Source organism: Mya arenaria, chromosome 8, assembly GCF_026914265.1.
Source record: "Mya arenaria isolate MELC-2E11 chromosome 8, ASM2691426v1".
Lineage (NCBI taxonomy): Eukaryota > Metazoa > Mollusca > Bivalvia > Myida > Myidae > Mya > Mya arenaria.
In genome coordinates, this window is record NC_069129.1 from 11,054,588 (window position 1) to 11,079,948 (window position 25,361).

The following is a 25,361-nucleotide window of genomic DNA, read 5'->3' on the forward strand; positions in this document are numbered from 1 at the left end:
ACGACAGACACTTATTGTTTCACAAATTAGCCTCTGAATTTTCCCATTTTCAGAATATATCCCAAGAAAAAGCGATATATTTTAAACAAGAAAATGAACTATATCAATTACTCTGCGTTCACTTTTGTAAACAATGCAAAATAAGATCGGGGAATTTCGTTTTATCCCGGTTAAATGACGATATGCGCCAATGTGGTACTTACAGCCTCGTTCTGGGATTGATGTTTACGAAATATATTTATAGAAAACGACACCAATCATGGCCATGACTGATGTATTGTACAACAATACAGGACATATATCCGTAAACGTTAAACCATACAATTACTTTTCAACGCAAAAGCGTTGTATCGAAACATGGAAAACCGTTTAAAGCACATACCTAGCACACGTCCTTCGAATCATTAAGGCGATTTGCGCAATATTGCCAAGCTTGATTAGCAACAGAAGACAACACATTGGTATAAAGGCCGATCTTAAATGTTCCCTAAATAATTGGAATGTGTTTGATGTCACTTGTCTGACAGCCAGTAAATGCAAAATTACTGGGACTGTTTATAGTTCCCGACGATATATCAGATATGGCGCGTGTATAGTGTCATCAAGTTCACACCTCTGGCATAACGGGTCCATCGTTGTAAAAACAAGACAGACGAAGATGACAGTTGTAGGCAAAAAGTTTATTAATTCATTAATTCAACAAAAACATTGAATATTAGAATACTGATTTTGACATTCGAATACCAAACATTCGATCGAATATTTGAATATATTCGTTTGTATCCCTTATATTTACATATCTGATAGAGCCTTGTTCATGTAAAAATAGATATTTACATATCCGATAGAGCCTTGTTCGTGTAAAAATAGATATTTACATATCTGATAGAGCCTTGTTCGTGTAAAAATAGATATTTACATATCAGATAGAGCCTTGTTCATATAAAAATAGATATTTACATATCTGATAGAGCCTTGTTCGTGTAAAAAAAAAAAATTACATACCTGATAGAGCCTTGTTTGTGTACAAGTAGATATTTACATATCTGATAGAGCCTTGTGCATGTACAAATAGATATTTACATATTGCATTTGGATACATCAAGTACCTTATTTCTTCTATCTTCTGGATTTTGTTACTATTCAGATTTTGCTGTTAGCTGTATATAGCTGTTTCTTGAACATGTTACTCTTATATTCATTGTGACATTTGATTTTTACAAATTCTGTCTAAATTTTAACAACGTAAAATCTGTAAGATGTTTTTATGTTTTTTTGATGTTTATGAAGTAAATGTTTTTAACTTTAAATTTTATAAGACGTTTGCTTCGGTAACGTAACAGATTTGTGCACTAAAATACAGCATAGAAATCATCTCAGCAACCAATGCTTAATAGCATAGTTACCTTCAGGGGTGAGGATCTTCGAAGCATTCACGCATTTCCAGGATTTTTTTGTCTCCTAGGCCATTTTTTTTTTAAATTGGCATAATAATTAAAACCAGTAGCTTAGTGGTGCTTAGCCACCTCTGACCCAAAGGTAACTCACCCCCAGGACACTGGCTTAAAGTTCATGAATATATTTTTTTAGAGATTCTCACCCCTGAGTAAGCCACTGTTTATCTGCGATAAATGCTGTCTAGCCTTCCTTATAAATGGTAATGGCGCGATGATTGTATCAGACACTTTATCCGAGGGTCAATGGTTCGGTCTTAACTCGTACCTCTGTCCATGTTTATTCTGGTCCTTTTTCCAGGAACTGTAACTGGTTCTAAATCTCATGTTTAAAGCAGGTTTTAAAACAGTTTAACATATTTTACAGTATAAAAGCTTGTTAAGTAAAATAAATCTTAAACCGATCCATCATTGTATTGATAACAAGGATATAGCTTGCATCCTTTGAAAAGGGCTTGAATTGTTGGCAAATTCTTTATTAGTGCTTAAGTTGAGTGGGCAGTGCTTATTTAAAAAGTGCTTAGAAAGTGCTTACTTATGTTTCAAAAGTGCTTACAAGTATTTGCAAGAAAGTGTTTAAAAAACCCTTATACAAAAGCTTGGCTTGAGTATACATGGTCTTACAGTCCTCAAACTTGACAAGGAGGTTAGCCATGACTGGCAAATGACCCCTATCAATTTTACAGTCAGAAGGTCAAAGGTCATGGCTGTGGTGATCTTGGACACAGTTTTTACAATATTGATTGCAAGAGTATACTTAATTATAAAGTCCTCAAACTTGGTAGGGAGGTTGGCAATGACCAGCAGACAACTCCTATAGACTTATAGGTCAGTAGGTCAAAGGTCACTGTCATGGTAGGGAGGTTGGTCATGAGCTGCAATTTTTTTATTTATATATTTTCTGCCTGCGTCCTATATATGCTAGCGTCCTATACACAGTATAATATGGTATATTAAGTACCTTATGAAGCACATCTGTATCAATTTTTTTGATAAATCTGTATTAATTTAGATATAATATTATAATCTATCTATATCAATGTTTTATTGTATGATTGATGTCTTCTAGATTTTTTTAATGGAGACCTTTCAATCAAGAGGTTTGAGCCCCACCAGGGGTATGTTCACCCAAGAGATGGAAGGTTCAAGCCTCACCTGTTTAACCTTCAAAAAGGACACTAGTTGTTGTTCTTTCAACAGAAAACAGACTTCAGAGCATACATGTGATAATTTCTTGGGTCGATTCCGGGACACCCATCGTAATGTCAACGCACACTAGGGGGGTCCGGTGCCTGCCCCCCGGAAATTTTTTTAAATGGGGAACGTCTGTGGTGCATTCTATAGCATATCTGGGGCTATTTTAGTCGTTTTTAACGTCGGGAAAATGTACCTATTTTGACTGCCAAGACGTATTTTTTACTTGACATGGTTGTTTTTTTTCTGCATTTTCTTGAAAAAATAAAACCACCAGATATTTTCCCAGGCTTTAAATGAAGTGCTAACCAGGAGGATATGCAGTCTACTTTCGGTTTCATCAAAACAGGAAATAAACAACTATACGGGCACCTGTTTTCCCGCGCTTTTGAGAACATGCGTTACAAAATATTTATTTTTTCATTACATTTAAAACGTTTGCAATTTATGACACACAATATTTTTCAGACGATAAAGAAGATTTTCCAGTCGATGAGCTTTTTTCCGTTTGGAGATGCATATAATTTTGATAGAGACGTGTCAACAAACGGCTGTATAAAGGGATCACGTGACTTACCATGGTCACGTGATTAAAGCACTCTATATAACCACCTGTAAACCCCATATCGTCAGTTTTATTTCGGCGTAAAAATACACACGATAGTTCGGAAAAAAGGTCAAAACACTAAAATTCCTTATGGACGCATAAGTTGTTAAAAGTATAACGACGTATCGACTTTGAAATTTGAAAGGAATATGGGATGTTTTCCGTGTTTTAATTTTGTTTTTTTTACTCATTTTGTCACTTTCTTTGAACTTGCCTTCATGCTCGTTTGTTGGTAAAATGTGTGAAAAATATCAATTCATCAATTAAAAGCTATCATTCATAAGACCAAACAAATCCATATGAAAACAATGAATTTGTATACAAGAACCCTCCCCCACTCGTTAAGCACAACAATAGGCCGATAGATCAATTATCGGGTGATTGACGATGACCTCGACGACACACGTACCAATTAACGGATTAGTGTCAACATGTCCTGTGTTTTACGACCAGTGTCCCGGACAGGCAAAATAGCTGACTTACATTGGTAAAATTAAGATAATCGATTCCGATTCCGAGATTATTTTTTTTCGTTTTTTTTTATGACTTTCCGGGACAAACATGCACCCTCCGTGACTCCGTGACAGAGATACGATTTCCGGGACAATCCCGGACGTCCGGGACGTTATCACATGTATGCTTCAGAGTGATTTATATCATCTTATAGCTGTCTTCACGATCAGGCCTATAAAATTCAGTATAATGTAATTGAGGCTTGTGAGGTGATAATCCCATCATTAATTTAAAAAAAGCTATTCAAATGCAAGTGTGGTCTGTTTGTGTTGTGTGTTTTGTGTCTCAAAGACCAAAGGGTTTTGCCTCTTAACAGCTATGTGCTCAGAAAAACATGTTTGCAGCAAACATCTGCTGTTTGGTTCCCCGCTTGGAGTGTATGCAATGTTTACTAGCGTTTTGTAAATGCTCGCCTTACTGAACACACTGCAGAGTTTATACAATTAGAACTGACTACTGGGCTTGTCGCGGTAGTTTTCATCGTATTATTGGTATTACATGTAAATGATGAATTCTTTTTAATTTGGTCTCCATGGTAACGTTATTGAAATATTTTATTCTTTTATGAATTATGTGACTAATTGCATATTGTGCAATAAATGTTGAACTATAAATTAGTGTTAGTGAAGTTGAAATCAGATTTTTAATCATCTTTTTTTACAATACATTATTTTCTGATTTTCATCAGATTGGTCAACTTTTGGTTTAGTCTCAAGAATCAAAGTACTTAAACAAAAGTTTTTTAATTCATAATAAGATTTTGTTTTATCTTAATTTCTATGTATAAAAAGGAGACCATAAATTTAAACATTATCGTCTTTGTACAAGTAATACATAGAAAAGGTGATATGAGTGGTCATTCACTTATTTGTTCATGACTTATCTAAAATTAGCACAATGAGCCTTGGCGAGTTTTTATAAATTTTAGTAAATGAGTTGAATGTGATATTCTTTTTAATGCATAAATACTAATTTTAAGATTTGCAGCATTTTCAATGCCATTATTTATGCCTTCATGTCAAATGTTATTACACCAGTTTTAACATTATCAAACATATATTATGATATAATTTCATGATTTTGATGATGTTGAAAACAATTTCTTACGTTTTAGACCCTGATATCGTCAGCTTGTGTGGAACATCTTGATTTCCTGTCCCAGCTGCCAGATCCGTCAATTTTCCAGCGATTGGAGCAGTCAAACCATGGGCAGTATAGCTTTAAAAGCCTCACAGATATTCCGGCCGTCATGAACATTGCCGACAATACAGTGTTGGATGAAGCTGTAAGTCATTACTGTGAAAGAAAATTTGATACTTTTCTAAGAGTAGAGTTGTTAATTAAGGCGGGTATGGAATCTTGCATAAAATTGCCATGTATAATGTTCAAGAAACTTGAGAAACTTAGAACATGTGTTTCTAATGACAATACGCATATAAGCAAGGCCCATCTAAAACTATTGTCATGTTATTCCCATTAGCTGACTAAGAAAAGAGGCCAAGCGTGTTTATAGCTTGAAATAATTTCAGGCGATTAAGGTGAATGCCAGTGGGATATAGGATTATAAGATTTCAGAGATAATATTAAAAAACTGATTACCCCCCATTTTTAGGACTTCAATGTAACATAGTTTTCATGCTATTGAATGTGATACTACTGCTTGCAAAATGATAGACTTAGCATTTCAAGTTTTTGAAGCATTGAATGTTCATGTCTTTAACTCCGCCACAATCAATCAGAATATTTTCAAAACAAGTGCAACATCTTTAGCATGTTGATTGACTTTACACATCAAAGAAACCAACTGCTGCCAGCGATTTGGAATATAATTTTATGTATCCCGCGGAATTAACTACTGATGAGTTGGCATAATACCCACATAAAATATCCATACATGTACAGTTTGCATTCCCTTCAACCGCACAATTAAATTGTAGCATTAAATTACTCTCGCAAAAAGGCTGCTGTTGGAAGCCATTGTTGCCCATCTTTTTGGTTCAAAATGCCATTGTGATCATGCCTTTTTTAACTGATAAACGAGAATGTTTTGCACACAAAATTATTGAATGGCTGAAACGACTTGTAACATAATCATTTAAAAGAAAAAATCAGATATAAATATGACTTACGGTAAAATGATTGCAGGATTTGAAGGTGAAGGCAACGTGGGATCTTATACAGATGTTCCGATGTACCGAGTCACTCGAAGCACAGGCCCAGCTCCTCAAACTGCTCCTTCACAGGTATGGCGAGGCAATCATGAAAATAAGAGAAGATAGGAAAACATCATCTTCATTCATCCTCATTTTTTTTAGAACATAGTATAAAAAGTATTCGAAAAAGCGATTGTTATATACAAATATTTGAGACTGTCTTTGAAAAACGATGTTTGAAATTGTATCTCCAACTTATAAAATATGACCCATAAAATAGCATTGGAAGAGGAGGTCTAAATTGAACCATAGGAAAGAAACCAAAAATAATCATTGCCTTCTAAGTGACCTTATACATTTATATAATATCCTCTTTTTCTTTATTTTTGCATAAAAAAAAAATTGTTTCCCCTGTGCAATTGTGTCATTAAATACATACCTGTAGCTTTTTTCAAGCCATGTCGAGAAGAAATAGAACACTTAGAATATGTAAGAATTAAAACGATTTCAGGCACATTATTTTAGCCCAAGATATTTTTTAGACTGTGACACATATAGTGATATACACATATTTTTTTTTAATTTTTATTTTGTTTTCCTAGAGAGGGTCCCAACTACACATTTGAGGGTCAGTCTGTGTCTCGGAGGCTTGACCAGCTGGTGACAAGAGCGGGGTTACACAAACAGTGGGGGGTTGTGAGACTTTGCTCCGCACTCCTGAGGAAACTTGTCGACTCCCTCGCACCTTCCATAACCAGCATCCTCGTGAGAGGAAAACAGGTCAGTGGATTTCGTATACAGTCATTGATACCTAAACATGCTTCTAATCTCAACCAAAATATGACACAATGAAATTTTTAGAACCATTATAAAATTTACCCAATTCTTTCCTATTTTAGAAAATAGAAAACAATAAATCATATGCATGTTAAAATGTTTATCTTGTTATGCATTGTTTGAATAAACGTAAATGTTCATGAAAAAAAATGGGTAGGTGGATACTAGAATCAAAACATTATTTTTGTATCAACGCAAAATTGTTTAAAGCACATGAAATTATATGAAACATACCTGTTCCGTGAAAAAATCAAAACATTTCAACCAAACAGAACATAGATTCATAGTTATAACATTAAACATGATGTTAATTTGTTGTAAAGGAAATGAATCATCACTCAGGCTAAAAGTTCTGTTGAGTTATGCCCCATTTTTCCCTGTTTGGCTTTGGCATATCATATTGGTTGCATATACTCTTGTAGACCTTGAATTTGATAAAAATGTTATATGTGTTTTAAATTAGAACATTGTTAATACTCTACATTTGTCATACAGATATGGGTATGCTTCAAAACTTTTTTATACAGCTGACAGTCGGTGTTTTTGGTCATGAAGAGGAAGTTTTGGACAAACCAGTGAGCCCCAATGAGATTAAGAGCATTCTGTACAGCAAGTGTATGCCGTACAACATCTGTCAGGCTGTTCTGCAACAGGAGTTGATTCTGGCCATCGGGAAACACATAGCGACCATGCCGGAAACATACGACGGAATTCTGAAAATCAGGATTGGGTCAGTAACAACACCTCAAGTAAAAAGTGTTGATACTACCAACACATATACATCAATAAAGAATTATCATGTGCGTCAGTATAAAGAAAACACATGATCAATAGTAGGAAGTCCTGGCTGCAATAGTTGTTGGGTTGTTCCATTTTATCAGCTTTCAAAATATACTGCAGGTTGTAGGATAACCATATAAAATAACTTGTTTTAGATGGTTTGTGCGCGCCATGGAGATGGAGATGGAACTGGAAGAGGATCATGTTCCTGTCACATCGCTCTCTCCGTACCAGGTAATATTCCCCCTCCCCCTGTAAAAAAGAAAGTCTTGTGCCAATTTAAACTCAACGCAAGACCATTAAAATAGACTAGGGATGCGTTGCCTAAGCTGTTTTCTGTTGAGCACATTACAGCAAATGTCTATGCAACAGGATGCATACTTTAGCATAAAGCGCCATCTGGTTTCAGTAAAGGTTTCATAAGACATCTGTGCTATCCTAATATCAACTATATTTCTGTACTGTAGGTAAAACAGCTACTTATGAATATAATCCTGGTTCACCGATCTGACGAGTATGACATTCGCAGTCCGCTGCAGCAACGTCAGCTGGACGGAGCACTGAGTCGTGTGCCGAAAGACTTCTATGAGCGTGTTTGGGAGATACTGGAGAGAACACCAGGAGGAATTAAAGTAGCGGGATATCTTTTGCCACAGGTATGACGAAGCTTGTTTATTATATAACATTTTTTGAAATTATTTAAGTACCTCCTGAATTTATTACTCAGAATGACCACAGTTTCGTAACTTTGTCATTCATGGTGGGATTTTGAAATAATTTTGCATTTGTGATCACCACATGGTGCCAAGAGCAAGTCAAGGTCACTGCGCGCCTCATATTTTTTTAAAGCTTTTCTTTTATAAGCCCTGGATGATGTACATTCCATAACTTGACATTGGTGGATAAGTTCCAAAATGGTAAGGCATAAGTGACCTCCATAAGATGACACCCTCAGCTTCAAGGTCATTTGCATGGCTGGGTGAAGGTCTCTGCAAGTGTTTGATCAAGGTGCCCTTGAACATCAGTTCAACACTTGGGCTACATTAAAGATTTTGGCAAATCCTGTGGCAAACAAATTGTTTTCCTTTACATATTCTTTTAACATCTAATTTTTATTTCAATATTTGTCAGAGTCAAGCAATAACATCCTGTGAAAAATGTGATATATATGCAGGATAGTAATCACTTCTGTGCTGAAGCTCTGATTTCCTTAGGAGTTATAGGATGCATATCCCTACATACCTGTATTTTTACCATCACTTTTTTGTCCATTTGTTCAACAATTCATGTTGTGGTTATTTCTTTGCATCAATTTTTGATATTCCGGGAAATTAACATCTACAATATGAAGTATATTTTCACACACATCCATATTAATAACGATCCATTTACAACTATTGGTATAAGATTTTATAACTTTCAATTCATCCTCCTTTTTATTCCCTTACAGCAACCAACCCTGTCGGACATGACGATGCAGGAGTTGAACTTCTCACTGCTTGTGGAGGAAATGTTGAGCAAGATTATTGACCCAGCGTATCGACAACTCATGGTCGAAGCTTTCATGGTCGTATCGACAATCTTAAGAAGGAATCCTGAACTCATGTTCCATCATTCAGTCAATATGGACAAGGTATCCTAAGTTTTAGAAATTCATATGATGAAATAGGTGTAGGCTTATGTAGATTTATTTCTCAACTTTGTATCTTCTGCTTTAATATTAGGTGTATCATGTATGTAATTTCCTTGTAAAAAAAGATACTTTATCTCAGCCTGGGAAAACATGAAACTCACAATATTAGCACTCTGACCACTCATCTTCTGAGTTCATTTTTAATAAATAATGGAAAACATGCATACTGTTTGATATGGAGCTTCTTGTCAAAGAGTAAATGTTTATTGTTTACTGCCAGTAAGGCCACACAAAATGGATGTTTTGTTCATAGGAGTTAGAACAGCCTTTCCTTGGAATTGCAAAAATTGAGCTTGGCAAATAAATCAGTCCAAATCATAGACATATTTTAATATACTTTAATGCCCAAAAACACTTTTGTACAAAGAATCAGGCATAGAATTTTATTTCATGCGGTATTACAGTTTAACAAGGTTTTAATTGTTATGAGAGGGGAGAAGTATTATCATCAGAGAATGAAATTTATAAGGAAAATGTGTGTGTGCTCCCACCCACTCTTCTTTTTAAACTAAAACTGAAAAAAGAATGAAAAACTGATCTGGCCTATGGGCTGTTTTGTTTCATTGGTAAAATGTTATCTTAACTCCACTTTCTGCTTTCATTACAGACAATATCTGATGCTTTTGAAGAGTTCCAGAAGGATCGTTCACGCTTGGAAGGCGATGAAAAACAGGACGATATGCGGCAATTCTTCAACACACTTCCAAACATAAAACACGGCACCACGTCTTATATCATCAAGGCGGTTGTCAAAAATCTTCTTGATGGAGATATAAAAGTTTCAATGGAGGACATGTGTGCCATTACTTAAATAAAAGTGCAGAATTTTTGTTAACTTGTGCAATTTGCAATGAGTTTTGGAACGCGAAACACTTGCTTCTATAATCATAGTCATAAGGATGATTAGAATTCTACAGGATGAAGATATCAATGTTTCTATGGAAGACATGTGCTTTTGCTTGAATATAAGGTGTTGATTTTTTTTTATGTTGTGTAAATTGCAACTCTCATCTGCATATAAAATATCATTCGGAGCTCCTCTGCCGTTTTATCGAAAACAACCTCGGATGTACGCCGGTACATCTGTTGAAGTAGTTCGTAAAATTTTGAATTGTATCATTAGTTAAATGTAATGTTTTAGAAATGTATTTATTGATCTAAGTTTAAATTTATTGTCATTGAATTGTATTAAAGCAAACATAATGAAGAATCCCAAGAGTTAAGTCACAAAGTTTAACTGCTAAATAAAATTACTACGCGATCTACTTGCAGCGGACTTAAACGTACCACTTTTTGAGTGTGTAAACCATCCAAATACATCCGAGGTTGTTTTCGATAAAACGGCAGAGGAGCTCCGAATGATAAAATATGGCATTACATGTACAGATATCAAATTAAGACCTTTGGAAGCACAAGTGAACTAGTGAATGGCACCAAAATTTTCAAAAAGCCCTGCTATATAAAATCCAGAATTTGAGCAAGAAATCTTCTTCATGGGAAAATTAATTTCAATGGAAAAGAAGAATGGCTTCTATAACTTGAACAGGCAATGTAAACAAAATATTCTGACTTGTTGTGTGATTTGCAGTATTCTTTGGAAAACAAACCTGTATCACCAAAGTTTTTGGGACATACGTTTCAGTCGAACCAATATATATTTTTTTTCATTTGCTTGAAAGGAATAAGCGTGATGAGTTGTTGAGCAAAATCAATAAGAAAAGAAATTAATAGTAGTAGACTGCACAAAATTGCTTTGTGCATCGTGTGGAGACTTCATGTGTTGCTATAAAAGATTAGTTGGCTAGTACATGTGCTGCTGTATATATCCAACCTGGTCACACATTTCGTCGGTGATTTAGAACCTGCATGTACTGTTAACATGATTTGTGCTTGATTATGTGGGTTTTTTTTCTTTTCATTGAAAGGTAAAGTTACTAGGTGGCAAAATTGTCGAATGTTTGGTGCTTTGTAAAAATGACTGTACTTCATAAAAAGCTATAAACACATCAATATAGGCAAAAACAAGCCTTTTTTGTCAAAATCTTAGTTAATGACTTGAAACCAAAATGATCATATGTTAAAAAGGTTTTTATCACACTACTGTATCAATTATATTGTACCCTAATTCAAACAAGTAAATTCGGTTAACCATTACCTGTTTTTTTTCCAGAAAAAAGAAAGATATTATTTGAACTGACCACATTCCCCCCACATAATTATAATTATTTTGTATAATGATAAATTCCAAACCTGTTGTTCAGCCGTCACTAATCCACATCTTTATGCTGTGTCCACCTGTAATAATATTGAGTTTTCCCATGCTTTTACATAGGGTACACTCTTATTCAAAATCAATGCATACACAATTACACATGTATAACAAACATAAATTTTGAGTGATAAATCTTTTAACTACTTACTAAATAATGCATTTATGGAAATTATTAAATATTGATAACAAGATTGTAACAGTGTATTTCAATTGCTGAAAACACAAAAATATTAAATGACTGGTAAGTGCTCAGTAATTTACTGTAATCTCATAAGGTAGAAATACCGTGTTTTCTGCACCTTTCATTCAAATTAAACTCGGTATCCTTCATAAGAACCATTGTTTTACGACATTTATTTTATTCTTTTTAGTATATTAAAATAATTGTATTAATTGTGGTAAATTTTATTTGGGAGTAAGAGTGCATCTTTAAATGTAAACTGTGATAAAATAAAAGAATATTGAGTTGAGTTGAGTTGAGCAATAAAGCACTTGAGTTGTTGTTGATGGTCCTCAATGTTTTTTTCTTACTGTCATACACATTTTGTACATAGAAAACCTATTATGTTGTATATATTATTTTGATGATTGATTATTTTTAAATTGTACATTCAATCCACAATATTATATTAATGTGCTTTACTCCTTGAAAAATAAAACCATTCACTTGTTATCGTGTTTAAGTTTTAAATACCAATTTCTTTCATACTCTCGAAAGCGAAAGCGTATGAAAAATAAAGAATGTTGTGTTTAACATTACCATGGCAGTCAGACTGATGGCTACAGGCCTGTACATAAGGTTACATGCCTCCCAGCCCCATGAAGATGAGACTGATGGCTACAGACCTGTACATACAGTTACATGCCTCCCAGCCCCATGAAGATGAGCCACAACACGTCAAGGTAGTTTTTGTTCAAATCCTGAAACCAGTTGACCATGAAAAGGCACAGTTCCAACTTCAGTTCAGCCAGTTGTTTGTATGGAGCAAACACATCTTTTAATTTCATATCCTTGAAGAAGTGTTCATGTTGAGAAAACAAATACTGTGACCTTGACCTCGAGCCACCCTGTTTCCCACATGTGATATACATGTTACCACATTGAGTAAATGAAGTAACGGAAGGTTCATCCTTGAGATATGTAACAGCCATGAAATTGACAAACCCAGAATCTAATATTGTGACCTAGACCTTGTTTGGTTCAAGAAGAGTTCTGCATGTTGTCTTGATCATATATGCTACTACAGGTGTAAGATTTATATGGGGCAGATGTGCAAGACTCAAACCCAGGACCAAGTATCGTGACCTTTACCTTTAGCCATGCGAGTCAGCGTAACTTAACCGTGGGTTAAGCATGTTGCCTTACTGAGTAAATCGTATTACTGTGACAAAATGGTTTATCCGTCAATATGTGTATGGGATCTGGAGCAGCTTTGAAATTCTCAAACTATGGATCTAGTAATGTGCCTTTGAACTTGAGCCAGCATTGTTTATCGACGTGGTGCCATCGATATATTACACATCTTTATTCAATGGATAGTGAAGTTTAGATTATGAATAGAATGTAACAAACAGTTTAAGTTTAATTTATTCAAATTCATGACATAAAACATAGCGAGTGTTCTCTTTGAAAATGATACAATAATTTTACGCAGACTATCAGCCGACCAAAACTGCCGCGTGTGAAGCCGGCATTAGTTCTGAAATGAAACAGACATATTGCAGTTGGCAAGAAATGGATCAACTAGTAAATACTAAATTACAGCACTTCGCGAACACAGTCAACTTTGTTCGTGATCTACTATCAGGCCAAAAATGTTCAAATCAACCCGACCTTAATAATTGTATTGCTAAAGGTGTGATGATTGTTTTTTTTATTTTATTTTTTATTTTAATTTGTACAACTCGGCTTGGAACAAAGTCTTTGTTTCAACAGCATATATTTCTCAATCGGTTCTCGATTGAAACGTATATATTGTAATTCTCATACAAAGGTTTTTGCTTTTAAGTCTTCGACCAAGCAATTTGCCTTGTGCATGCAAACATAGTATAGTATATCCTTCATCCGCTTTTTCAAAACAAAAAGTGCTATTTAGCTGCCTCTGGCAACTGTAGTCAAGACCTAAAATCATATTTGAAATTATGTGTGTTTTGGGTGCCTGGTGGCCCAATATTAATTTGAGTTTTAATGTTTAGAAAGTTTTTTATCATGCAAAACAATACCAAGTTTCCAAATGTTGTCATTAAAAGTCATACCGAAAGCATACTTGTGTACATTGAATAGTAGATAGATAGTGAGACATTGCAAATCTTAATACATATTTAACTTGATAAAACTATTCATGCCGAAAATATTACTACAAACATGCTTATTAGCTTTGAAAATTTCGCAAAAAAAAAATCGTGTTGAATATCAGTCAAAAAGGAAAATGCAATAATCTTCAATCTGGATATGTTCGAACTGGGGCCCTATACTGTGTATATAGACAATAATGTTTATATTATCCGTCGAATTATTTTAAACAAGAGGGCATTTTCTCTACTGGTTGGGCTGTTGTGGTCATATTCAATCCATAACATGTATGTATGGGTAATAGGCAACATACTTATAGTTCACTTAGAACATTTCGTGTTTGGTTTGCTAAAATGTTGCATGTTCAACTTGTGAGGACAGAAAATGTAGAAGACTTGGAAAAGAGTTAATGCTCTCAGATCATTAAAGTTCAATCTAGACAGGACGTCCTTTAACATAAGGAATAAAACGTTTATTAGGCCGAATTTCGAATATGGTGATGTTCTGTGGGAAAATCTCACCCTTCGAGATGAAAATCTACTCGAACAAGTTTAGTTGCTAGCACTCAGAACCATCACCGGAGCTACAACATTTGTTATTACTGAAAAGCTTTACAGCGAGTCTTGGTATGAACCCTTTTGAAAACAACACAGCCTCACAATGTTATATAAGATGATTTATTCTATGACCACAACCTATCTTTCAATTCTCTTCCCGAACCAAGTACAGATTGATACGCCCTATAATATACGCAATTCTGCTTCTACGAGAAACTACGCAGTCATTCATCACACCCTTCTTGTCATTTAGAACGATTTTCCTTCTAATATCCAAGAGCCGGAAACATTGCCGATATTCAAGTCACGAGTCTATCAAATATCAAATTTTATACCTACCAACTAATTATTATGAAGGCAATCGTGCTGATTCTATAATAAACTGTAGAATAAGGACTCATTGTAGTATTTGTTTTTCAAGTTTTTCTATAACACTCAAGAGACAGATTCCCTTCCATACGATTTTATAACCTCAACCTGTTAACGTCCGAACACCTTTACTTGGAAGTCCTCATTGTGATGATTTTACAAACAGAAACATATTTCGTCTCGTTCATCTCAGCCTCGAAAAGGTTCTCGTAATCCATTATGATGGCTTACTCTGGATTGTCCCCGAACCATGAGCTCAAACCAGTTCACATGCCCTACATCCAACTACCCATTTCTCCCTTCCATCTCCTTTCTCTGTCACAGTCCGTCACAATTCCGAATTAAGAACTCTTTTTTATTATCACTTCTATCGTTTCCACAGTCTTTCCCCATTTGAGTATATTTGACTTGTGAATAACAATTATTTCACTGTGTAGGCTATTTTTTCTTCATTGAGCTACTTCTGTGATCATCTCTACGATCATTTTCCTGTATACTTCTTATATGCTGACGTAGTATTGTAATATGGATAAACATTCTTTAAACCAAATAGCAAAGGTTTTGAAAGTTGTTATATATAAGTCTATAGGATCATTCGACCCCTTGGCAAGGGCCAATTTTGACCCCGGGGACAAAAGTGTCATAAATCTTGGCAAGGGACCACTAGTTGATTCTACATACAGAATATCAAGGGTTTTGACCTAGCGGTTTTAGACAAGAAGATTTTCAAAGATTTCCCTATACAAGTCTGTATAAAACGTGTGGACATAGGGGCGTGGTCAGTTTTGACCCAAGTGGCGTTATTTGAACAAACGTTTGCAAACAACTGAGTACAGACGGACGCTCGAACGAAGGACACCGCACTTTTGGCTACTAGAGCTAAAAAAATAACCAACCACCTTAAACTGTAATTTTCACCTCTTTAAGACTCGGAAAGTTAAATACAACAACAACAACAACAACAACTGCATACTCCAAAACAGGTTGTCTCTATCTCAGGCTGTATTTTTTTACTTAGCAACACTAGCAATTTTGATCATTTCAAGGTCATGCATAATCGAAACTGGCTGGTTTTCGAAAGGAACTGAGCTCTAATGGATATCTAACTACTGTTTACGGTTGAATGGGATGCAATCAAAACTGAAGATTGTATCGTGTCCACAAGCAATTATGTACAGATGGACGCACGGACAACAGACACCGCGCCATGGCATAAACTCTTCTGGCATTTTCTCTCATTCCTTCATTATTTCTTTGCCCCCCCCCCCCCCAAAAAAAAAAAGCAAATTTGTAATAAGGCGTAACAAAAAAATCATACAAATCTGCTTTGACGACTTACCATTTTTCTGCCAGAGCTTAAACATTTAACTTGCTATTCGGAAATTTAATCGGACTGTTTTTTATGGGCATATTGTTTTGCAGCGGTGCTTGAGGAACTAAAACATATTTTGTTTGCCTTATTTAGGGTAACCCTTTTATATAAGGATATTTTGATCCACGTGAGACATTCGTCTAGCTAGCATTTGCATAATTTAATAAGTAAATTTACCAAAGAAAATACATACATGTGTATTGTTCGTTTTTTCATCATTTTTTAAAAATACTTACTAAATTCACAGAAGCCATAGTGACGATCTTCCTTACTGAACAGACTGGAAGTACAGTCTCCATCATCCCAGACGCCCCCTCTGGACGGGTCCAGGATGACACAGTCTTTAGATTTGTGCGTGACATGGCCGCTCACCCAGTTGGTGTAGCCCACCTTCTCACCTGTCAATAATACATAATTTCATTCTGCATTTTGTCATAACAAATTGATATGGAATGATTGAAAAATGAATTTGAGTGTGTACTTACAAGGACTGAGTGTTCTTAGTCTTCAATAATCATCTGTTGCACACAATATACGACTCAACTGGAGTAAGGACACAACACTGTATTTCATAAAAACAAATTTAGGTATTATCTATGCATCAGTTGTAACCACGGCCCCCATGTCCGGGGGATTAGCGGGGGATAAGGGCATTCCAGGTGGCCCCACAGTGCCGAGTGAATGAGGTGGTTTTGTTTTCACTCCGAAAATAGCGGGGAATGGGCCTTACCTAGTTATTCCTGGGTGTGGGGGCATTTTGCGGGGATTTTACCGGCAGTTTGTTCCCGCAGGATGGGGATTTTACCGGGGATTTGCTGGACCAAAAGTCAAAGTCCCCGCTATTCACCGGACCTGGGGGCCTGGTTACAAATGACTGGTGCATTACCCGAGAGCCAGTGGTAGACACCTTCCGAACGTCTGTCAAACAATCCAATCCACACGGTGGCATTGGGGCCATGTCGCGACATAAACGCCTGGATGTAGTGCTGCTCTGTGGCGTCGTTGATAGACACGAGATGGCCACCTGACCTCTTGCAGATATCATCTGCGTCACGCCAGGTAACTCGAGTTTTCAGCAGTTCGTAGCAACTTTGGTTAAACTGGCCAACTGTTGAGTTGTTTGTCTGGGCGTAATATTGCACCTGTCTGGGACAGACGTGCACATCGCCTAAAGTTTTAAGATTCGTTTTATTTTTAACGGCAAAAAGATTAAATATTTAGCATGGATTTACCAATGTTCATCATACCGACATTGACTTTAAACGAGTTTGAATAATTGTGCAGTAATCGTATTTCCTGTGTTTTGCATAATATCAAACACTCAGAAAACTTAATTATGTTTTTGTTTTTATAATATTTGATTATTCTGGAATATTGAATTATTTATTTGTAAACCTTGACCACAGGCCGTTACCGTCATTATCAAGTAGGGCATTTGGGGCAGCAGTGGTGGTGGCAGATAACGGGCTTGTTGCTGAAAACGTTAGTGTTACAGGTTCAGTGTGTGTATACCACGTGATAAATTACGTCTTAGATGCTACGCTGGAAGGCAACATTTTGCATCGATTGATGACTTAAAACAAAGATAACTTTTCTTCACCATTTTAAATGAAACAAAGTGTAGTTTATGATGCTTAAAGAGCCACGCCTTCTTTATATTACAGGAGTTTACTTAGGTGAATACTTCGAGAAACCTGTTTCCAAATTAATGTTTTGACAATGCTCCATTAGGCGGCGGTTTGTCGAAGTGTTTTAAGAAACTAGAATCTCAATCAAACTGTAGTAAAAGAACTAATGCGGGGCTATGTAAGCGGCATAAACTGTGCCATGTTTCATTTAATGTGGTGAATTAATAGTCAAGTTATCTTTGATTAAAGTCTTCATTTGAGGCAAACTTTTGCCTTTTTACGGAGCATTTATGACGGTATTCATCACGGGGTATACACACCGAGGTTACACTTCATAAATGCGCAAACATGGAGTGGTGTCACGTGGTTATCCCCTTTTAAAATGCGCGTAAAACGTATTAATCAATGCACATATCTGATATATGCTATTCACAGCAAGAACTTTGTCATTTGCAAGCAATTCAAACGACCACACGCCGAAATCATAGATGAAGACCTAGTCAGAATAAAGTGTATATATTATGATAACTTATACATTCATATGCACGTACAAATTGTTCCAATTTTGGAATATTGCTTGAACAACCTAACAACCATATACCGAATTCGCAGATGTAGCCCAAGGCATCGCCACACCGCACATCATCCCATTGCCCCGTGTACGACATGTCCATCCTAACACAGTCTTCGTGGAGCAGAAACTCGGGTACTGGAGAATCCCTGCCAGGATGCCAGTTGGTGTAGTTCACGGGATCACCTACGATGGGATTAGATTATGTATCCTCGTCAATGGGTTAAACCATAGTCACATTTTATCAAAACATTCTCCTTGAACTTCTTCATTTGTATTTTTACTCTTCTTAATTAACTCTCCAAAAAATGCCTCAATGTTGCCCATTCATTATTAGAAAGATTATGTGCGTAAGCAGTGTTTATTTCATACTTAGCTGCTTCTTCGCTTTTAAATGCCATATTTTTTATAAATCAAACATGCTTAAACTGCTTGTCATATAAATGAGTTCTATCCATCGTTAGGCTTACATGTTTTACTTCAGTAACGGCGTTTATTATGTTTTGATTACGAATGCATTTGTAATGTTTTATTTTAGTGGTTATTAAAAGTAACTTCACTGTGAACTCAAACTGATGCTAGAAGTTGTTGACAAAATTACAACAAGACAAGTGTCGCACAAAACGCTTGTCCTACTGTACGGACACCAAATTTGGTGATAGCTGTTTGTACGATAGCCAACTTAAGAGAGCGGACACTGTAAAGAGAGTTTTGCCAATTTAAGGGGCATACTTCTTGGGTAACCGAGGCGAAATTTCTGGTTAGCGAACCAGACCGAGGAAGTTTGCCCGAGCACATATTCTGACCAAATTTTGTGATTATTGGACAAAGACTTCTAATGTTATTTAATCGGACACTACCGATTTCAGACATTTTTTATGATTAAAGAGCGATAACTCTGGAGTGACTCGCGTGATATAGCTGGTTATCGAAATTGTCATAGTGTGTGTTCGGCTGGTTATCGAAAATGTTATTAAGCCCACACATATTCTGACCAAACTTTGTGATGATTGAACAAAGGCTTCTTAATAATGATCGGACAAGACCGGTTAAAGGTAAATTTTATAATGAAATGGGGAGATATCTCCGGAGTGACTCGAGCGATATGATATGGCTGGTTTTCGACTTTGTTTGAGGTATTATGTTCATACACATAACATTAATGTGATGTACTTCATTCAAGAATCCAGTTGACTTTAAGACAATATCATGTACCCGAGCTCCAAATAAAGTGCTCCTCTGCTTCTCGATCATTTAGACCAATCCAGACATGCCTATGGAGGTACTGTTTCACAACACCATATAAGCGGTTTTGTTGAACATCGTCCTGTATATGTACAAGATGACCCCCTCTTCTTTGACAATCGTCTTCAGCTGACGTCCATGATTTGGTTGTATTTACCAATTCATAGCAGGTATTGTCGATAGTGAACAGCTTCCCATGGAAGGTTATGGCATGTTGAAAATACTTTTCAGCACATCCGTACTGAACTGAAAATTAATATCAATGTTTGGTTTCTAAAAGCACAACTTGCATGGGGATTTTTTAGTTTCATTTTGTGAAAATAAACATCCTTATATGAGTTTCTAATGAATAGTGTGTGAAGGTTTTGAATCTGGTGTTGTTATCTCTGTAGATTGAACGTTATTAAATAAAGAGACGTACTCTTTAATATTTGGTTTCAATGCCTTTTTGATTGCATTGCTTTATCCTGAACAAAACAATGCTCATGTTTAACCTGTTGTAACATGAGCTGTCAAGGTTGTAGAGTCAACGACGGTGGTGCTTGCTGTTGATGCAGGCGTTGGTAGTGTGGCTGTTGTAGTTGCCTCTGTAGAAGTCACTGTAAATTCAATATTGTTTTCAATTCACTTGACTAATGAAGTATTATCTAAACTGTTGCTTATGCTTCTAATTTTGTTATGGTTTACAAAACTGTTTCATTAAAGAAATATTTTCAAAACTGTAGATGACCCATTTGTATTATTATCAAAAGACGGCAATGTTGACAGCCTAAATAAAACTTAAAAGGCCGACACATTTTCGTTTGGTATATTTTGTGTTGTAAACGAAGAAAGCTCCGCTTTATAAGCTATTAAGGGTTCCAAATGATTTGAGTAACAGCATAACCAAAAGTCTATGTAGTGCTTATATAAGGTACGCTTCTTACCGGATGAAACACTAGAACATGTCTGGAGTCTTACCCCCTCAGTGTACTCGACGTAACCAATCTACAATAAAAGGATTACATATATGGACAATACTAAAATTGATGCAAGGCATTAAAGACGCTGCGAATGGTTTTAAAACTGGACTTAAATGAATCAGATGGAATTCACCAGCATACCAAATTTAAGCTACATGTTCCATACATTTTTAGTTATTGAACGAAATCGGATTTTTAGCTCAAGGCCACCAAGACCTTGACCTTTGACCAACTGACTTTAAAATAGTTAGGTTGGGGTCATGTCTGAGGGACCTCTACCAAGTTCGATGTCTCTATGCCTGAGAGTTTTTCAATTATTGTTAGGATACTGCGTATTTTCAGCTAACGATCACAGCGGTCACAACGATCTAACCTTGACCCACTGACCTCAAAAGCAATATGGCTCATCTGGTAGTCATGACAAACCTGCCAACAGTTTTAGGTCCCTTGGTCATAACATTCTACATATGTTGATCGGATACCGATTTTCAGCTTAAGGTCATCACCAACTTTCCCTTTGATCCACTTACCTAAAAATTAATTTGGTTCATCTGTTGGTCATGACCAATCATATTTCCAAGTGTGAGGCCGTGCAGAAAATACCATATTGCTTTATTTACGTATAATTTTCATATTTCAACCAGGAAGTTATTCGTTAAAATATTTCTTAACAAACAATCATACTTACACTGTTTTATAATTAATAGCTAAATCATATTAAATTGAAGAAAAGGGTGGTAAAAAGGCAATGATGCGGCTTTGCTTATTGAATTGTTGGAGTTACTACATTATATCATTGATAGTGTTATATGTAATGAGTTATCATTGAATTTTCAATTTTATCCATTTATTAAAATCAGTTTTTTTAAATGAGCAAAATATCTTCCGAGACAATTTTCTGAGCTTTGATGAATCGGGCCCTAAGGTTCGTAAAACAAGCTTTAAAAAACCGTAGCCTACGAGTTTGGGGACAAGTTATTAAATACCCATTACATGTGTCCAAAGATTTGTAAAAATGGTAAATAAGACATCAAGGGCAGTAATGTCAGGTGCGTCCAGGTTTCCTGGTTCATTGTTTGGGTTGAAAAACGTCCTCGATTCGGTGAGTATAAACATTGTTTTGTATATATTTTAACGATATTTTTTAGAAACGACCTTGTGCACCGAATGAAGAGCAATTGCTTGTTTAGGTTGACGCTTGTTTTAGATGAAAATGATGTGTGTATCAAAATATCTCGTGAAACAATACACGTTCTTACAACGCTTACCGACTCACTCAATGCACAGTATTCTTCAAAACTACGATTTAAAACTATTCTTTTTCGTGCAAAACCTATCGTTTTCTATTCGAACGAGGCGTGTTGCAGGTCACCAGAAAAGTGTCATATCTGAATGTTCCTTTTATTAAATGCCTTTCTGTTCATGCGTATCTATTTTTCCATATCTGTCTAGTTTCCATATATGGAATAGCTGACGCGAATGAATATGTTACATGATACTTTTGTGTACTGAAGTTCAGGGGGTTTACTCAAGCGAAAAAAGTGACAGAAATCATTTTACTGAGCAAAATAATATTAAAATGGTTTATATCTCAGCAAAATAAATAAATTGCTATAACAAAAAGAACAATTAAATGTCACAGCACGATAATAGAAAACATAAACGGTATTTCTTTTAAAAAAACAACAAACCGTCTTTCTAGTTCACTCGCGGCCATTTTAACATGGCCGAAAGTGAACTTTCGTAGGATATTTTAACGATCACAATGGACATTAATAGGGGAAGTTCGTAAGTCAATCGCTATCACTATATATGATGCGAATTCGCATTATTGTTTTGTTTTGGCCAGCGGTAATGTTACAATTCATCATTTTCGAATTTGCAAACAGTTGACTAGATAAAAGATGGATCGGAAATCATGTTCCTTGAGAGTTCACTGCTGCTGGTGGCGTGAGTAACATTAGGTTATGTTATGTATCTTAAATAATACAGGTTTTCCAAGTTATTTTTGTCACTACCATATCGTTGGTTTACTACATAACAAGATGTTCTAAGGAATATGATCAATATAACTTGATATATAAAAATGTATATATATAGCGTTTCCACCTTTCACAGCTGGTTTCAGAAAACATAATCTCTTTTGAAGAGTGGATCAGTGTAAACCGATAGTTGGAAGTCATATTTCGAAATGCTATTACGTAATGTGAGGTTGTTTGCAACTCAATTATTGTTTTTGATAGATGAATATATCACCCTGTGTTCATCATATTGTACTGGGAACCAATGTGGATCCTGGGTCGTAATCGCTACACTCGCCCTGCAGTCGTTTTTGAACATGGGTCCCAGATAGGTGCTTGTGTTCGACATCTAAAGTAAAGAAACCAAAATATGCATCATAAAGAATATGCCTCCCTGTATGGTTTAGCGGAGTTAAACAGGTCTTTAAGTTAACTTGATAATATTCTCGAAAGGAGATCCTTTTTAAGTCATGTGCGGTATTACATGGGCCTTGTTTTGCATACTCAACCATAAACAAGAGGTTTCAAATTGCAAAAGGAATATGTAATGTTTATTGCAATGAAATTAAAAAAATGCCGTGTTCTACGCCAGTTTAAATGTCACATTTTGGCTGGCATGTCTAGCTTCGTTCGGAACGTGGCAGACTATTAGACAACGTATCTAAACCATGGTTATTTCATAAGTGGCACAATTTTACTTTTGGGCATGTTGCATTTTCGCGTTTCCCCACAACGTTCTGCAATTTGGCAATAAGCTAGCTCCATACATATGTTAAAATGTTTAGTAACACATTTGTACAGGTTTTCGCGATTATTTGCATGATTGGCGATAATCAGTTTTGCGGCCCGGGAAGATTATCAATTATTGTTTTTGCGACCCACCTGTCGAACGTTCGCACAAAGAATGATAACGACGTTTTGAAGTCGACAGCACATCGAGATCATTCGATATACCACCAATGTGTATTTCACTGTATATATATTTCGACACCAATAAAACAAGGCATTTGTTTATTTAAGAACAGAAAGTTGTTCTTCTTGCTACGAGTTCATTTTTTATGAAACTGAATTGTGAACTTAAAGACATGAAAAAAAGAGCGCAAGTGATTCGTACAGAACAAGTTCGGATAGACATGTTGTGGAATGTTCAAGTATAAAAATAATATTAGCAAACTTACAAAGGAATAAACAACACATGCATTAAAGAGGGTAATACATGGTGAATAAATATAGAGGCACAACGTGGCGATTGCGATAACAGAGCGTAGCAGCAGCAGAACATAATCCAACTTTCATATTCGGTGTCAACTGTAAATTGCTTGAAACGGGGCTGCACTGATGCAAAACGTTTGCTGCGCCAATTTAGTTAAACATGGGCTCAGAAATGAGACATAACGCCGCGGCCAAAACGTGACACTACGACTGGGGTATGATAAAGGTTTGAACAAAGAAATTGCACGAACAAATGACAGCAACACGTTCAAGGGACTTTCTAGTTTCTAAACGCATTTTTCCCGTTTTGATCATCGTGAGAACGTCTTTTTACAACACTTAAGTTCACAGTTTCATGACGGAACACATGAAATAGAGAATAACGAACTTACCTGCAAAAATACAGGTAGTTCCACGTTGTAATTACAGATGCAATCATAGTCAGCACGTGTCACTTGAAACGCGTGGAGAACCAACACAAAGTATCTCAACATAAAGACTGTCTTACAGATAGGCTAGTCAGAAATATGCAAGCAGTATTTTCACAAACTACATATACACATAACTGTAGTACAGCTGATAAGAATGAAAGCAAGTAACGTATATAACATAGTTTTACAGTTTTAAAGTGGTTAGGGAAGAATTAAATGCAAAATATGAATTTCTCTCTGATGAACTAATGTGTTGCATTTAGATAGACTTTGACCATGACACACTTTCAACATTAGATTTTGATTAAAACAGTCGTTGACAACTGACCAGCGTTAAATTTTGATCAGTAATGGTGTCATTTGTTAACGGTTGATAAATGTAAAATAAACGTCACAGATCGACTGTCCGTAGAAGAAGAAAAACTTTTAAAAAGGGCTTCTGGAAGGGGCTTCTGGAAAGAAGAGTATTTTTCCGCAATCTTACTGGCTAGGTCCCTTACACGCAATGCATAGCCCTTCGGTCGAACCTACAGCTTTCTAGACCTGTTTTGAATGCATAGAAATCCACCGACCAGGGGCGGTATTCATAAAACTTATTTTCCTAACTTAATAAAATAAGGAATTTATTATCTCTTTAGTCATATGAAATAAAATGTGAAGAACTTCCTGAATACATTATTTTTATTGAGCTTATTGAAATAAACATACTTGTTAATAGCACGTAGGCCTTCACTTTTCTTTTATTTCGCGTTTAAAAATAAGAAATCAACTTAAGTTACGAATTGGCTTAAGATATTTTATGAATACCAACTCTGGGTTTTGCAGAATGCATCCCGATTGTAAAGGTACCACTTGTTCTTTCTAACACATAATACCAGAGTGTTCTAGCACGTTACCAATCGACCAAGGATTTGCTCTAAATACGAATGATTTCCTACTATGTAAAAATGAAATACCAGCTAGTATTCCTTTTGAACAAATACAAGTATTTTAAGATATATCCGACAACCTTTTTTGTACATCGACAAATAACTCAGAGATCATTAGCTCTACACGTGTGTGTTTGTTCCGAAAATACCCTCCGTAAAAATTATAAAAATGGGGACATCTAGTTGAGCAGAAAGCACTAGAAACCGCAATTCATACGCCGTATATCTTTGTTATTTTATCTCGTAACATTGAGCCACCGATTAATTG

The 25,361-nt window shown here is 35.8% G+C and overlaps 2 protein-coding genes across 3 annotated transcripts in view; one reads left to right on the plus strand and one right to left on the minus strand.

Moving 5' to 3' along the window:
* Window positions 1-12,174, plus strand: part of LOC128242858 (phosphorylase b kinase regulatory subunit beta-like) — a 31,049-nt gene extending 18,875 nt beyond the window's left edge. For both annotated transcript variants that reach the window (XM_052960241.1, XM_052960242.1), the window contains 8 exons: window positions 4,883-5,053; window positions 5,914-6,011; window positions 6,524-6,701; window positions 7,286-7,488; window positions 7,694-7,772; window positions 8,006-8,194; window positions 8,989-9,171; window positions 9,839-12,174. In XM_052960241.1, the coding sequence (XP_052816201.1) occupies window positions 4,883-5,053; window positions 5,914-6,011; window positions 6,524-6,701; window positions 7,286-7,488; window positions 7,694-7,772; window positions 8,006-8,194; window positions 8,989-9,171; window positions 9,839-10,042 (1,305 nt within the window). In that variant the 3' untranslated portion in view covers window positions 10,043-12,174. The remainder of the gene's footprint in view (window positions 1-4,882; window positions 5,054-5,913; window positions 6,012-6,523; window positions 6,702-7,285; window positions 7,489-7,693; window positions 7,773-8,005; window positions 8,195-8,988; window positions 9,172-9,838) is intronic.
* Window positions 12,175-13,104: 930 nt separating this feature from the next.
* LOC128243980 (macrophage mannose receptor 1-like) lies at window positions 13,105-24,242 on the minus strand. Its single transcript, XM_052962000.1, has 10 exons — window positions 24,126-24,242; window positions 22,757-22,870; window positions 20,465-20,525; window positions 20,033-20,137; window positions 19,509-19,784; window positions 18,324-18,479; window positions 17,509-17,568; window positions 16,981-17,262; window positions 16,331-16,492; window positions 13,105-13,203 (listed from the first exon to the last, which is right to left on the minus strand). Exons 1-10 carry the CDS (start codon window positions 24,225-24,227, stop codon window positions 13,163-13,165), a joined length of 1,359 nt encoding a protein of 452 aa, XP_052817960.1. The 5' UTR covers window positions 24,228-24,242; the 3' UTR covers window positions 13,105-13,162.
* Window positions 24,243-25,361: the final 1,119 nt, after the last annotated feature.